Here is a 16,966-nt window from a genome sequence, read left to right as displayed (position 1 = left end):
TAGTAAAGGCCTTCTCGCTCAGTATGACGCCCAATGATCTCCTTCGTAAGAATGTTCTGTAAAAGACAAAAAGTAAAGTACATGAGTACCACACAATTTAGTTCCTTTGTTACTTGGCTAACAGACAATAATTTTGATGATAGTGCAGGGACATAGAGACAATTTTTTAATTTCAATTTTTCTGAAAAAGTAATGGAGCCTCCTCTTTTAACATCAATTAATTATCCACTAGCTGTTTCAATATGGGCTTTTGAAGGTATAGTCAAGCTGTTAAAATCATGGAAGTCATGAGTCATAGTATCGGTAGCCCCACAATCGAAAATCCATTCATTTGTCTTTTTAATTGGATTCTAATTTTGGGTCTCCCCTTTATATTGAGTCGCGGTCTGGGTTGAGCAGCCAAGGAGTTCAGTAGTCCTTGCCCTTATCGCCGCTGCTGCCTTGCCACAGTGACTTGCTTCCTCTCTTCTGCCTCGCCACCGCTGCTGGTAACCTCTAGGATGCTTGGCTCCTTTACTCTGATTTCTTGATGACTTTGGATTATTTTTCCACCAATCTGGATAACCTACACTATTAAAGCACTTTTCTTTGGTGTGTTTCTTCTTTCTTCTTCCACCCATTGCTTTTTTCATCAGAGTTGCCCATAATGGATAATCATATTCGTTTAGTTTGAAACCAATTGACAAATTGTATGGTTTGTGATGATCGCATTCCAGAACTATTGTGTAGCATATTTGCAATTTGTAAAGAAATGGTTGATTTTGAGTCCCTAGAACCTAACTCTGCTCCGATACCATGTTACTATAGTACAAAGAGTTTAGGAAAGAAACGAAGAATTATTTAAAAAAATATTATTTTTGTTATTCATATTTTTTTATCTGTGATTACAAGGTTCTTACCAATATATAGAATAAGAGTATGCTCGTTATGAAATAGTATCCTAATAAATTACATTGATTTTTTTTTCTACTGATTTGTTCCCTGATTATGATATTCTAATACTTACAGCGGCGCGACGAGACTGAGCTGCGTCCAGCAACGAGCGGAATAGAGGCGTGACGAAGCTGGACTGCTTGCGGCGCGATCGGAGAGGCACGATAAAGTACATATGCTTGCGGCGATTGCGGGTGCACGAAGAAGTCGGAACACTTGCGGTGATTCGTCAGAGATACCGGGGGATTGTGGGGAGCAGGGGCACAAGACAGATGTGGGAGGAAGGGTTTGTAGAGGTTGAAAGCCAAATTCAAAATAAAAATTATATTTAATTAATTTAAAAAATTTTAAAAAATTAACTTTTTTTTTAATTTATTATCTAAGTTATTAAAAAAAAAAAAAAAAAAAAAAAAAAAAAAAAACAACAGTGCTCCTATGCTTTCTCTTCATCAAATTGTCCATAAAAATTTGGGGCATTATTATTGCGGTGGCCGACACTCATTGAATCTGTGACTTTGACATTTAGAAAGTCGGAACTCAATGTCTACGTATCAGACATAATCTATAATAAAATTTATCTTCCATTATTGCCGTTGTAGGAACTCATAAATGATCCCACTCATTCTGCTACTAGTCTTCTACTATTCTCCCAAAGGAACTTCCTTCACCTCTTTATTTCAACTACAGTTAGACGCACGCAATACGCAAAAAACTAATGCCATAAAAAATTTGTACATAATTTTTTAAATAATTAAAATAATAATAAAAGAGTTTTGATTTTATAATTAATTTTAAAATATATATATAACTGTTAAAATAAAAAATTATGTTATAATAAATTTTATCGTATAATATTATAAAAATTAATTCTGATAATTTATTATATATATTAAAATATTTGTTTAAGTTGAATTTTTGATAAAATATAAAAAAGAAAATCGAAAAATGTTTTCTATTTGATTTTGATACATAAATTAGATTTAAACAAAAAAATTGATAAATGAATACAAAATTCATATATTTGTTAATATTTAAACAAAATTTGAGTCATATAAAGAAAAAAATTCAAAGAACAACAAAATTTATTATTTTTAACCATCAGTTCAATTATTTTAATCTAATAATTTAATAATATATTTTTATTTCATATTTTTAAACATTAATGATTAACTGTTGACCAAAAACAATATTTATTAGTCCTATAACATTTCTCTTCATATAAATTCTACTTCACTAAAAATATTTTTTATCGTCGAATAAAATTCTAAAATTGTTTATATAATAAGTTAAAGAAAATAAAATTATAAAAAATTAAAATAAATCTAAGTATTTTTTGAATCAATTTTCTTTAATATTGTTGAATATTAAATAACTTTACAACTTATAATTTTATTCCAAAAATTCAAATATATATATTATTTGATCTATAACATAAAATAATAAAATAATAGGATAATTTTTTCTTAAAAAAATAACTTAATAATTATTATAAATTTATTAATTAGAAGATAATACTAGCTAGTAAAATTATTGCTTAAATTTATTATTAATATTAGAATATATTTTTAAATAGGTCCTAAAAAATTTTTTATCGGACATTTTTGTCCCTCAACAAATTTTATTACGTTGAGGTCATTGAATTTTTCAAAAATAAGATATATAGGTCCTTGCATGTTGCATCACATTTTTTAAAGACCAATTTGTTCAAATAAAAACAACAGATTTAACTAATATAAGGATTTATATGTCTTATTTTTATAATAAGAGTGCTACACATACAAGTCATTTTAGTTTATAAGTCATACAAGTTGGACTAAACCCAACAAAAAGGACGCTCACCCATACGAGCGTGTTAACACGCGCTACTCAGCAGTTTTCATAGCGCGCTTCGCGTTCCTCCTCTTCCTTCTTCTTCTCCTCATTTTTCTTCGCGTGTTTCATCTTCATCGTTGTATTTTAATTATTGTTATTGTTGCTGCATTTTTTCCCTGAGCTCCTTCTCTTTCTATTGATTTTGTAACATTATGTATTTTTTCTTCTTTGTTTGATTTTTTTCTCATAAAAAGAATTATGGAAATATGAAATAAGAAGATAAAGAAGAAAAAGAAGCAGCAGAAGATGAGGAGGAGGAAAATGAAGAGTTTTGAATTATGCATAACTTATCAGCACACATACACAAAAAATTCTTAAAGAATACACCCAAATATCTTCGTGTTACACCCAAATTTAGTGCAAATACAGAAAAGTATTTCCTCTAATACTGCATTTTTTCTTCTTCTTCTTCTTTTTCTTATTTCTTTCTTTTTTTTAGTTGAACGAATGTAAGTTCATCATTTTTCAAGTAATTTTGTACCATTATGTGTTTTTTTTTTCTTTGTTTGATTTTTTTTTTGTTTTTATTCTCGTTAAAAGAGTAAAACAAGAAGAATCTTGAGAAGATAAAACAAGAAAAAAAAGATAAATAAAAAAGAAAAAGAAGATGATGATGATGATGATGATGATGAAAAAGAAGAAGAAGAAATAGTAGAAGATGAGGAGGAGAGAGAAGAAGAGTTTTGAATTATACAGAATTTATCAGCACACATACACCAAAAATTCTTAAAGAATACACCCAAATATCTTCGTGTTACACCCAAATATTCTTATGTTATACCCAAATTTGTTGCAAATATAGAAAAATATTTTCTTTAATACAAAACTTTTACATTATATTCAATTCAAACCATCAACGATGAAACATTATTCACCTACAGAATCATAAACTACTAACGAAAAAATTAACTAGAATCGAACCACACATTAACTATTTGATTGGATTCAAAACAATAATCAATTTCGTTTTGGTTCAATTGATAATCTTAACTTGAATTATTCATTATTTTCAATAACGAGATAAGGAGGATAAGGGGAAAAGGAAGGAGGAGAAGAAATTTCAACGAAAAAAGAAGGAAGAAGAGGAGGAGAAGGAGGAGGAGATGGTGTTGGTGACGACGATAACGAAAGAGAAGAAGAACGTACAGTAACGGCACGAAGAAAAACGTGCGTGCGTTGATTGAAATCTGTTAAATTAAGAGGTGCGTGAAATGTGCGTATGTAAAATGTGCACATGAGAGTGATTTAAAGAAAAATTATGTGTATATACTTATATAGTAAAATAGCTTATATGTGAAGAATAGTTATTTTTATAAAGTTCAAAAATCTCAATGTAATAATATTTTTTTGAAAATAAAAATATTGAATGCAAAATTTTTCAGATACCTATTTAAATATATACCCTTAATATTAATTAGATGATAATATTAGTGAAGATTATTAAATAAAGACATACAATAGAAAAAAAGTTTATAAAATTTATAACCTACAAAAAAAGGTTTATATAATAATAGAATGATATATGAGATGTCAATCTTTAATTGTAAAAAAGTATATGTATCAATTTTTATATAAATAAAATAGATATATATGTTCAAAATGATTAGGATTTTTTGTCCTATAATGTGATATGTTTGAGCTTGAGCCCCTTTTGTTTCCTTTTTTAGGGTGAAAGATTATTCTAAAAAATAAAAATATATATTTATTTTTTTTATTTGATTTGTTTGTATTTTTGAAACAAGGGTAATTTGATTTGGTTTTATTCTTATATTTTAAATAACTTTTAATTTTATCTTAGAATGGTGTGTATTCGAATTTAAGTGTTGGTTGAAATTGTGGAAGAACAAGAGAAAAGACAGAGATAGTGATGCAACAGAAATGGTGTGCATTGACGAGGGTGAAAGAGGTGGCAAAGACAAAGACAAAGAAAAACAAAAACAACAACAATGACGGTACAAGTGTCGGGGTAGCAAGCATAGAGTGAGAGGAAAGGAGCGATAGTTGTTGCCGTCGATATTGTTGGTGGTCGTCATAGGTGAGAGGTGGCAATGGTAGGGTTGTGGTAACTAATGAGAGTGTGGTGATTATATCTCAACTTTTTTTTTTTTTACCAAAAAAAATATGAGACTTGAATCCGCAATTTCTTAATTGAGTATGAGGAGATTATGCCATTTAAGTTATTACTCATTGGCATATCTCAACTCATTTAAGAGTTACGTTTATTATTAGTTAATAAATTGTTGTATACTTTAATTCAAACCAAAATAATTGGTAACTACAAAAATTTAATTAAAATTAGTTAAACTTTGTCTTATTTAATATTTATTAATTATTAATAAATATTAAATAAAATTAATTTTATTTTTTTGTTTTTTTAATATTATCATAGTTTAAATTAATTATCTAATAATTTTTTTTAATAAATTCAAATTTTGACGCACTAGGACCAAATCTATCCCATTAAGTAACTAATTAATTAATTTATTTTTTCCCGTGTGCATGATTATTTAAATTTTAGTTTAAAAGTAAAGTATTTTGCCTACTTTTCATTTAAGTTTAAGGTTTTATTATATTTCATTTTATTATTTTTTTGACGGTTATAATTTTTATCAATTATGTTATATATATATATATATAATCAATTATTAAATTAATTATTTATATAAAATATATAATAAAATAATATATTTATATATGAGTATATAATGACTGATTTTTTATATATACATTATACATTTTTTTTTATAAAAAAATTAATTATTATTTAGCAAGATTAGAAGACATTCAGATTATTTATTTAGATTGCTCTTTTTAAAGATTATTTTCTTCCAAATTAGTCTCTCACCCTTACCATTTAACAAATCTCTTGGTCAAATCCAAATCCAATGCAATTAATTGTAATTAATTGAAAACAAAATATTTTTTTATTTTTGAGACAATAATGCAGTAAAAAATTATTATTAGGTTAATCTTTAAATCAATATTTAAAAATATATTAACTTGTATAAAATTGTCATTCAATAATTATGTAAAATACTATAACCAATATTAATAGAGTATATAAATACTATCTCACACAAAAAAACCAAATACTAAATCACTCATTATATATTTATATATTAATATATATTATTTAATTTATTTTTAATATATATTCTATATAATTACTAATTTAATGACTAATTTTTAGTGTACAACTACTATGAATGAACATAATAAAATAGATAAAAAAAATAAAATATACAAAAAAAACTTACTATTAAAATATCATTTAAAAATATATCAACTATCAATGTATTTATGTATAAATACATATGTATTTATGTATAAATATATCTATAATTTAATATATTTTTAATATATATTTTGATATTTTAAAATATATTTTATACTAATAATTAAATTTGATAGCTAATTTTAATATACATACGTGATATTTGCTTGAATCTCATTAGTATCTAGGAATGTTTGCGGTACAATTTGAATTGATTTTGAGTCAAAATATCATCTTATCTGAACACTAATTTTACTTGCGATCAGTTTGGATTGGATGATTTTTTTAAAAAAGAATCCGATCAAATTTCAAGCAGTTGAATTAGATTAAATTTGTGATTTTGTAAATTACAAAAGTTAAATATATATAATAAGTTTAAATATCAAATTTTAAATAACTGACCATGACATAACAAGTCTTAACAATATTTTGAAAAATCAACAATAACATAAAAACAGAAATAAAACGATAGGTTAGTTAAAATAAATAAATCTCATTTTGAACATAAAATATTTATTAAATAATAATAATACATGAATAATATAAAAATGTGTAACAAATTAAACATATTATAAGTAAAATTGTAAATATAATAATAAAATAATAATATTATAATAGATTGTGCAGTTTGGATTGGATTAGATCGGTTTTCAAAAATAGATTCGAAATCCTATCTGATTCATGCAGTTTGCAAAAAGTAGAATCTAATTAAATTCAAATTAGAAAAGTTTTAATTCGTTTTCGATTTGAATTGAATTGGATTAGCGATTTAATTTAAGCGGTTTGGATTTAAATATCCCTATTAACTATGATAGATGTACATTGACACTGACATGGGACACTACACGACACGAAAATTGGAACACGCATATACATAAAATATAAATTAATTTTTTAATATCTTATTTTAATTATATAAAATTTTTAAAATATTTTTTATTTTAATAAATAATAATATATACTATTTCTAAATTTAATTTAAAAATATATATTAAAGATAAGATTGAACATACTGATACATAATAATATTTAGATGCGAAAGTCGATCTAATATCAAGGAGTATTATATCCAAAATGTATTTAACACTTAAATAATTTAACAAAATGTTCTACTTCGTAACCTATTAGTAAACACCTGACTTATTTATAGTCAAAAGGATAAATTTGAATAAAATTAAATAGCAGGTATAAAACGGATTCTATGATTTCTATATATCCAATCTTAATTGATATCAAATCTTATTTATATCGAGGTTTAAATAGATTACGATTATTTATTATCTATTATTTATATTTATAAGTTGTATAAATATAGCAGAAATTAGAATAAGTTAATTGTGGGCGAGAGAGTGTGCTCCGTTCCGTTAATTTTTCTCATCAATGCCCTGTCGGAGTTAATCTCCTCTTCCTTCATCTTCTTCCGTCATCTTCACCTTCATCTTCATCGTCATCACCATCATCATCTCCCTTTTCCCCCTTCTCATCGATTCCTAGGGTTTCCCTTCGATTCATATCAAGGTTTGCTCTTTCTCTCATGCTCCCGATACCACGATTGCATCAACCTTTCCCCGATTTCTAATTTTCTACCGAATGGAATTTCATTGCACAATTGCCCTCGCCATTTGTTGTTTTCAGGTTTTGTTTCAAATTCGCAGCTTGCCATCTTCATCATCATGTCGATGAGTGAGCGGAAGACCATCGACCTGGAGCAGGGATGGGATTTCATGCAGAAGGGCATCACCAAGCTCAAGAACATTCTAGAAGGCTTGCCTGAACCTCAGTTCAGCTCCGAGGACTACATGATGCTTTACACGTAAACCATCCATTCCCTCTTCTTTATGCATATCTTTCACTTTTTTTTATTTTTTTATTTCTTTCAATTTCATCCATGGTTGATTTGGCTCTGTGTATTTATTTCCTTTTGGGCACTTATTTTTTTCCCATTCTTGTATAATGATATGCAGAACCATCTATAACATGTGCACCCAAAAGCCTCCTCATGACTATTCCCAACAACTCTATGACAAGTACAAGGAGGCATTTGAAGAGTACATCCAATCAACGGTGAGTATAACTGTATAACATTGTCATTTGAGATTGTTTCCGGTTGGTCATCATTGATTGCTTATTAGGGTTAGGTAGGTGACTAGATGCTCTATATTGGCATTCGCTGCGAGCATAAGCGTAATTTGAATGGTTTAGTCTCTGTCTAAAGCTCTAGGGACTGATGGAGAATTTGTATCATGTAGACATAGGTCTCATGGTAGCTCTAAGAGTAAGTGGTTTGGTCATTGTTATTGATTCTAGGAAGCAAATGTTGGTGACGCTGCTTTGGCCACAGCATCCACAATGCAAATCACATATTATAGTCAGATAATGGAGGGTAATAAGCTGAGAGTGAGAGGATGCCGTTGAGTGGCATCTGCTCACGTATCTTGCCCAAGAACAAGTGGTGGGTAGCAGCAGTGATGCTGCAGTGGGCAAATACAGAGGATGATATATACTAGGCTAAAGAGATGAGTGAAAGCATTGTGAAGAAGGAAATACATGGAATGAAGTTAATGCTTAAATTTCACAATATTAAAAAGATTGATAGGAACCAAAGAGATGGACTGGAAAAAGAATTTTTGCCTACCACTTGTTTTGTTTGATCAATGAGAGAGGAACGAGGAACGTAAGGTCTGTAATTGGTAAATAGGGTAACTTATCCATGTAACTCATTATAAGGTAAATGCTAAGGTCTTAAAATTTCATAAACTGAACAAGAGATTGGTTTACCTGTTCTTGAGGCAGGTGTAAACAAAATTACCATTAGTTCATTCTTTCGTAACCAAGATGGGTGTGTATATGTGGTAGGGGGTGTATGAGAGGTAAGAATTTGAATTTGGATTAGTGTGTTTGCCTGAGCTTCCAGCTCAAAATGCACTAATATTGACGCAATTCAGAATAGCGGTTAAGCGTGGCCTGCAACTTCCGTGGGCTTTGGCTTAGGTAACATCCTTTTACCTCGCACTTGAAGGTAAAGTTTTGGATACTTGGTAATGGATCAAATTCAAACCCCACAAGCTTTTGGTTTTGGGTGTGTGATGACCACATTGGAACCTGTTGGTATTGGTTTCTAAGAAATAACCCATAAAAGAAAAGAAAGATGTGGCTTATTTGGCCTATGATTGCATCATCTTTAGCTATCTATCGCCAATAACGAGTGCCTTCTTTCAATTTATTTTGCAACTCATGACCAATACTGCTGACAGGTTTCTCAAAGCTGGATTTCTTTTTTGTTGTATAACCTACTAATCTTTTTTGATGGATGGGGTTTCTCAAGATAGGTGATATAATTTATAGTAATTAAGTTTCCTCTTTTGATAGTTGGGGTATAAAACTTGACTTATCTTGTACATTTCAACTGTAAATATGTCCACACGATTTCAATACTTATGATGGTTGTATCTTGCTTTAATATTTTTTTCCGTGCTTCTCTTCAAATAAGCTACTTCTTTCCCTGTTGGTTCAGGTATTACCTTCTTTGAGAGAGAAGCATGATGAATTTATGTTGAGAGAACTTGTAAAGAGGTGGGCAAACCATAAAATTATGGTTAGGTGGCTTTCTCGTTTCTTTCATTATTTGGATCGCTACTTTATTGCCCGGAGGTCACTCCCACCCCTTAATGAAGTTGGCTTAACTTGCTTCCGTGATTTGGTAATGTTACGACGAACCTTACATAGTGTTATGTTAATTCTTTCAATTAGCTACTCTTCTCCATGTTACCAATATAGACAAGTTCTGTAGTGCTACTATATATTAGACATTTTTCCTATTATTGCCATTCCATTTTTACTTAAAGTAATAAATTTTGTGTTTATTATTTATAGGTTTACAAGGAGCTAAATGGAAAAGTTAGAGATGCAGTTATTTCTCTTGTAGGTTTTCTTCCTTGTTATGCTAGATTTTCAGTGCTTACAAATTTAGATAACTAACCCTTATCTGTTTAAAGATTGATCAAGAACGTGAAGGAGAGCAGATTGATCGGGCTTTATTAAAGAATGTATTAGATATATTTGTTGAAATTGGGATGGGGCAAATGGATCACTATGAGAATGATTTTGAAACTGCAATGCTTAAAGACACTTCTGCTTATTACTCTCGAAAGGCTTCTAGTTGGATCCTAGAAGATTCTTGTCCTGATTACATGCTCAAGGTGTGGTTTCTCAGTTGTCCTTGCAGTAACATGGTTTCTCATTTACATTACTGCCTGACCTATATTTGATGTTATGTCTTTTATAACAGGCTGAGGAGTGCTTAAAACGGGAGAAAGATAGAGTTGCTCATTATTTGCACTCCAGTAGCGAGCCAAAGTTGTTAGAGGTTTATTCTCGACTTTTTTCATGCTATTTCAGCAATGTGGTCTTCACCCATGTTGAGTGTAGTATTGCCAGGCAACCAAAAAAAAAGTGGGGCGGTGACAAAAATAATTATTCTCCCCAAACTTTCTGTGTTTGTGCATTTTCCCTTTTAAGTTATAAAACTTTCATATCCGCTTCCCATGTTAAGAAGTGGACCATATTTATCCTTTTCTTAAAATATTATTAGTTATGCTGACAAAAGGATCTTGTCAAACATCTGAATTAGTTTAATAATAAAATAATATACAGGACATAATGATATCTTATGTAGTATGTTGTAATTCAAATCTACTCTTTAATACAGTAAACAACATTAGCTAAAAGGTCGTGAAGAGAACAAATATTTTCAATTTATGAATGCTGGGAGGGTGAATTGGAAATGTTTATTATTTGGAGTACAAAGTTGGAGCATTCATTATTTCAAAGATGAATGTGAAAACAGAAAATAATTTAGGAGATGAACCAATTAACTCCACCCCCCCCCCCCTCCCCAAAAACAAAAAACAATAAAAACAAAAAATCTACTTATTGTAGTTTCTGAACATTTCTCTTGTTATTTTTTCCTTCTTGGATTATCTTTCTAGAAAGTTCAACATGAGCTGTTATCTGTGTACGCAAACCAACTCCTCGAGAAAGAGCACTCTGGATGTCATGCTTTGCTTAGAGATGACAAGGTACTCATGAAATTCTTTTTGCTTGTTATGGTTACAATTTTTCTTTTAATACTTTAATCTGTGAGTATAATGTTTTCATATTTTTCTTTAAATGTGTAGGTTGAAGATCTGTCACGGATGTTCAGGCTATTTTCTAAAATACCTAAAGGCTTAGATCCTGTTTCCAGTATATTTAAGCAGGTTGGTGGTAGTGAACCTATCACTATGCCATTCCTTCTTTTTCTCCATATGTCAAATAAAAATTGGGCTTTTCTTGCTAACTTGCTTATAATGCTTTTTCTTTTAATCTTTCCCAGCATGTTACCACTGAGGGTATGGTATTGGTTAAGCAGGCTGAAGATGCAGCTAGTACCAAAAAGGTCTGTTACTGAACTTATTATATTTTGGTTTTGCTTTTTACTGGTTGAGTTTATTTTGTCTATTGCTCTAACCATTGAAGGCTATTATGCATTAGTATGGTTAGCTTTGATGCATGACCTTGTTATTGAAGTGTCTGTTCAAAGTTTTTTGTCAATTGTTGACTCTTGTTAAAAAATAAAAGATGAACTGATTATTTTCAACATTGGGTTTACATTAGGTTGTAGGATGCAATTTTAAAGTTACTTTCCTGAAAATTTTATTTATCCATTGCCTCATTTTACATGGAATATTACTGCCTTGTGGCTACTTTGGAACAATTTGTATTCATTACTGACTTGTTATCCATTTAAATGCAAATCTCTACAGGCAGATAAAAAGGATATCGTTGGTCTGCAGGAGCAGGTTTGTCTAAAAAATTTGAATTTATGAATATAATTGCAATTTTTTCTTTTGTGGAAACTGAACCCGGTCTCATTCTTCAGGTTTTTGTCCGGAAAGTGATTGAGCTGCACGACAAGTACCTCGCATATGTAAATGACTGTTTCCAGAATCATACTCTTTTCCACAAGGTACTGATCACAGATTGAATTTACAATTGTTATGCTGGATTGATATGTGCATATAAATCTGAAAGTTTTAAAATATAGGCTCTCAAGGAGGCTTTTGAGGTCTTTTGCAATAAAGGTGTTGCTGGGAGCTCGAGCGCTGAACTGCTTGCCACATTCTGTGACAACATTCTTAAGAAAGGTGGCAGTGAAAAATTGAGTGACGAAGCAATTGAAGAAACTCTGGAAAAGGTTTGTGTCATTCTTGATGTTCCATATACTTGTATTAACTTAAATGTGTTTGGTTTTGACATCTGTATTTGCGACCTGTTTTAATCGATTTGCAGGTGGTCAAGCTACTTGCCTACATTAGCGACAAAGATTTGTTTGCTGAATTTTATAGGTAAAAGAAATAATTAGGAAGAAAGTTAGTTGTTAATTATTAGGTCTGATGTGGCTCTTCTTCAGCAATTGTTTCATTATAATTGCTTTCTTTCAGGAAGAAGCTTGCTCGAAGACTTCTTTTTGACAAGAGTGCCAACGATGATCATGAGAGAAGTATTTTGACAAAATTGAAGCAACAATGTGGTGGACAGTTTACATCAAAGATGGAAGGAATGGTAGGTTCTTTACCTATACCATGTTCATCTCTTTTTGGCTGGTCAACTAAAAATTTTGTTGCTTTTTGCTCCCACCAGGTTACAGACTTGACACTGGCAAAGGAGAATCAAACTAGCTTTGAGGAGTATTTAAGCAATAATCCTAATGCAGACCCTGGAATAGACTTGACAGTTACAGTTCTGACTACTGGCTTCTGGCCCAGTTACAAATCTTTTGATCTCAATCTTCCAGCGGAAATGGTAATCTGCATATTCTTCATATAAGCATCCTGTATAACATGGTGCCAAGTACTTGGTACACCTGGATTAAGTAGATTTTGGTCTACAAGTAACAGCTGCCGTCTCTTAATATTTTTAGATCAGGTGCGTTGAAGTTTTCAAGGAATTTTATCAAACTAAAACAAAGCACAGAAAGCTTACATGGATTTACTCCTTGGGTACCTGTAATATAAGTGGGAAATTTGAACCAAAAACTGTGGAGCTGATTGTTACAACCTACCAGGTTAATTACTTATCACATGCTTCTTATCTGTAAAAGAACACCATTTTCCCCTCACGTGTTCATTGTTTCACTTTTTGGATCTTGACAAATGTAGTATTGGATTTCTTTCTCCTGATCAATGTCGTCTCTTCTTTTAATAGGCTTCAGCATTGCTTCTTTTCAATTCCTCGGATAGACTCAGTTATTCGGAGATCATGACTCAGTTAAACCTATCGGATGATGATGTTTCTAGACTGCTTCACTCTATGTCATGTGCGAAGTACAAGATTCTTAACAAAGAACCAAACACAAAAATGATATCTTCTACAGATGAATTTGAATTCAATTCAAAATTTACCGACAAAATGAGGAGGATCAAGGTAGAATTTTGCTTAAAAAAATTTCCAATGTCTAGTCTTTTCTATTTCTTTGGCCATCTTAATCTCTATTCAATTTACTGGGTTTTGAGTTGAACCGTGATGCATTTCTGCAGATTCCTCTCCCTCCTGTGGACGAGAAGAAAAAGGTAATTGAGGATGTTGACAAGGATAGAAGATATGCTATTGATGCCTCAATTGTGCGTATTATGAAGAGTCGCAAAGTTTTGGGATACCAACAGTTAGTCATGGAATGTGTTGAGCAGTTAGGTCGCATGTTTAAGGTTCGTACTACACCACTTCCCCAACAAATGGGTCTGTATTTCTGTTTCAAATCCTGAATTGTTGATATTGAATGTAATTGTGCAGCCTGACGTCAAGGCAATTAAAAAGCGGATTGAAGATTTGATTTCTCGGGACTACTTGGAAAGAGACAAAGAAAATCCAAATATGTTCAAGTACTTGGCTTGATTTTATCTTAAACTATTCTGCAAACGAAGCAGTTACCTTGGTTGCTGCACGTAGTCGATAAAAAATCAAGGATCGTGGTTGAACTTTTGTGCCAGGAAAAAAAGGGGCTCCTCCGAATATTTCCTTGGAGGAGGAGCCGTGAGTGCTTGTACATTTCCTCCATATCCAGCCAGGTATGGATCACTACTGTGTGCTCATGTTGGGACGATGTAATCAAAATCCATAAGTAGGTCTAGCTTGCTGGTACCTTGGCCTTCTCTGTTTTTGCTTGCAAATGCTGCAATTCCATCTCATAACTTATTTAATGCCCGTCCGTTCATTTTTGTTCTCCCCACCCCCTCTATGAAAAAAAAGAAGGAATTGTATGACAGTAGTCCCAATGAAACTGTATTTTGGTTGTCGGCTCAGAAATTATCAGGTGCATGTCTTTGAATTGAAAGCTCATAGTGCTCAACATTTATGTCTATAATCATCCCTTTCATATTTCTGTGTTGTTTGAGGACAAGGTAGTTTTATCAGTTATCACAATGGTTCTAAGATTGTCTGCCTTTGTAATTTTGAGGCTATGCATTTTATTTAGAGTTAATAGTCAAAATCGTCTTCGAAAGATATTTCGATCTTCATTTTAGTCTCCGAAAAATAAAATTAATCAAAATCATCCCCAAATGATTATTTTTTAATCACGTTCGTCCCTCCGTTAATTTCTTGACACTGCAGTTAACATAGAACGTGAAGTGACAGCACAGCATAATAAACGGTGTCGTTTTGCATTTTTCTCCGAAGCCATCGTTTTGCATTCTTCTCCGAAGCCACCCCTGCACATGATTCTCATTACTCCATCGCTCTCTCAGTCACCTTCTCCTTTTTTCACTTACGCATCGGGGAAGAAGGCTAAGCCAGGAGCTGGGTTTCGTGACCCGGTCGCCTTCTTTTTTCTCTGTTTTTGTTGTGCTCAAACACCATCATCCATCTACTTCCATGAAACAAAATAATCCACACTAAAACAAATCTCCCCATTCAAAATTCAAATTAATTTTTCTCATGAAAATAATGAAACAAAAAATCACAATAAAACAAAAGCAAAACTACCAACTTCAAATTAGAAACTAACATAGGTTTGCATTTGAGAAAAATCACAATAAATTTCACAAATAAAAACAAAAAGATTAAGAGGAAAGGGTGATTCACTATAAAAAATCTCAATTGATTAAGAACCCTCATTGTCCTCTTGACAACCCACGGTAGAAAGACCCGCATGAACAGCGGGTGAGAAAGCGAGTCACCCATAAAGAGTCGCAATTGATCCGAAGAAAACAAAGCACCCAAAGAAGAAAATGAAATCCAAAGAGAAAATACGGCTATAGTAGTTCATGTCACAGTAACCACCGTTGCCACCATTATTAGAACCTACGCCACCGCCACCGTCTCCGTTTACCTAACTCGTACCCATATCACAAAGATCTCGCAGCACCACCACAATACACTACCTCAGACACAAGCATTTCAGGCCGAAAAAGAAAGAAAAAAGAAAGAGATTTTTGGAGCGAAACAGAAGAATGGTTATGAGAGGTGGTGATGGGAAGAAACGCGGTTAAATATCCCATCCTAGACATCAAACGGCGTCCTTTCAATCCTTGGAGGGAAAAAGAACAAAATTACGTCGTTTTAGAGTGTTTTACGCTGTCAATTAATGTTCAACGTCAGCAAACGTTGGTCACAGTTGATGGAAGGACGAATTTCATCAACGCAATTATCATTCGGGGACTAATTTGATTAATTTTATTTTTTAGGGACTAAAATGGAGATCGGGTAATCTTTAAAGAACGATTTTGACTATTAACTCATTTTATTTATCTCCAAATATATCACGACACATACCTTACTTGTCAAATTATCGTCCCTCTTCTAGAGTTTAATATTACGAAATTACAACATAGATTTAGCTAAATGTTATGCATTCGAAATTTAAAATTTAAACTTTGTATATTTTTTATAAAAATTTTCGATTGGTAAATTTAACATGAGCCGTGTTCTTAGGATATATATTAGCTAAATTTTTGCAATATTACTGAAAATGAAAAACAATACACACACTATTTTTGCACTTAACTGCTGTTAAAGAAAGTAACAGTCACAGCAAGGGATCTGTAAGCCTTTCGTTAAATGAAAATATTTAGTAACAAAAAAATATTAGTAAAAAATTGTCAAAATTTTTATTTTTAATTTTATTTAATATATTTTATAATAAATAAATATTAAATAAAATAAATTTAGACTTATTAAGCTGATTTTTTTGTCTCTTTAACATTAACACAAACAATGTTGGTTGTATTCGTATAGCAATACTTGTGAGTTGTGATACTTTTTAGTGCGCTTGTCATATCACATTTTAGTGACAAGAAACATGGGTTGTTCCAATTCAATTAATGTCGAAAAGATCTTACACTCTCACTGGTGAATGTAGAGATGAATATATAACGATTGTATTGTTACCTACAACCTACCTCATCAAGACAAGCATGAAGCAACTTGGTGTGCTATGAAGGTGGAAATTCCATGAGGGACCTATGTCTTGGTTCATTTTTATACAATGAATCAATCATTAGTAGAGAAAGGGACCCATGCACTTTCCTAGTTGCTTGAAGCTCCATTGCAATTCCAACCTTTCTCCAAAGGGTGTTTGTGTTTGGAAATATATAGAAATATCCATCATCATGCATGATGATGTTAGTAGCACTTTCGAATTCAGGAAACCAAAGAAACTTGCCTAAAGTACCCACTACTCACTTATTTTTGTGATTTTCTCTTGTCTATATTTTATAGTGGGGGTGTCAACTTGAGGTTTACGCAAGCATTGCTAAGATTCTCATACATGACCTACTAGTCAAAATTGAATTATAACTTGACGTCAAACTGGGCTACCAAAAAGAATCTTTCCTAACCAACTTGGGTTGG

General features: G+C 31.4%; 1 protein-coding gene across 1 annotated transcript; it reads left to right on the top strand.

Moving 5' to 3' along the window:
• Window positions 1–7,365: 7,365 nt before the first annotated feature.
• On the top strand, window positions 7,366–14,566 carry LOC107638454 (cullin-1). Its single transcript, XM_016341739.3, has 20 exons — window positions 7,366–7,597; window positions 7,715–7,892; window positions 8,044–8,143; window positions 9,594–9,779; window positions 9,953–10,000; window positions 10,075–10,278; window positions 10,368–10,445; window positions 11,068–11,157; window positions 11,257–11,337; window positions 11,454–11,516; window positions 11,884–11,919; window positions 12,000–12,086; window positions 12,165–12,314; window positions 12,410–12,465; window positions 12,562–12,682; window positions 12,761–12,922; window positions 13,041–13,184; window positions 13,325–13,543; window positions 13,657–13,824; window positions 13,910–14,566. The coding sequence occupies exons 2-20, from the start codon at window positions 7,753–7,755 to the stop codon at window positions 14,009–14,011; spliced, it is 2,235 nt and encodes a 744-aa protein (XP_016197225.1). The 5' UTR covers window positions 7,366–7,597; window positions 7,715–7,752; the 3' UTR covers window positions 14,012–14,566.
• Window positions 14,567–16,966: the final 2,400 nt, after the last annotated feature.

This window comes from Arachis ipaensis, chromosome B1, assembly GCF_059453495.1.
Source record: "Arachis ipaensis isolate K30076 ecotype BB chromosome B1, ASM5945349v1, whole genome shotgun sequence".
NCBI classification, from domain to species: domain Eukaryota; kingdom Viridiplantae; phylum Streptophyta; class Magnoliopsida; order Fabales; family Fabaceae; genus Arachis; species Arachis ipaensis.
Note: the sequence above shows the minus strand (reverse complement) of the source record. Positions and strands in the feature narration are given on the sequence as shown.

Excerpts from the sequence above, each read along its gene's own strand:
- LOC107638454 (XM_016341739.3), top strand. The coding sequence starts at position 7,753 with ATGTCGATGAGTGAGCGGAAGACCATCGACCTGGAGCAGGGATGGGAT. Across the intron at positions 11,158-11,256 it reads CTTTGCTTAGAGATGACAAG|GTTGAAGATCTGTCACGGAT; the intron begins GTACTCATGAAA and ends TTAAATGTGTAG. Across the intron at positions 11,517-11,883 it reads ATGCAGCTAGTACCAAAAAG|GCAGATAAAAAGGATATCGT; the intron begins GTCTGTTACTGA and ends AAATCTCTACAG.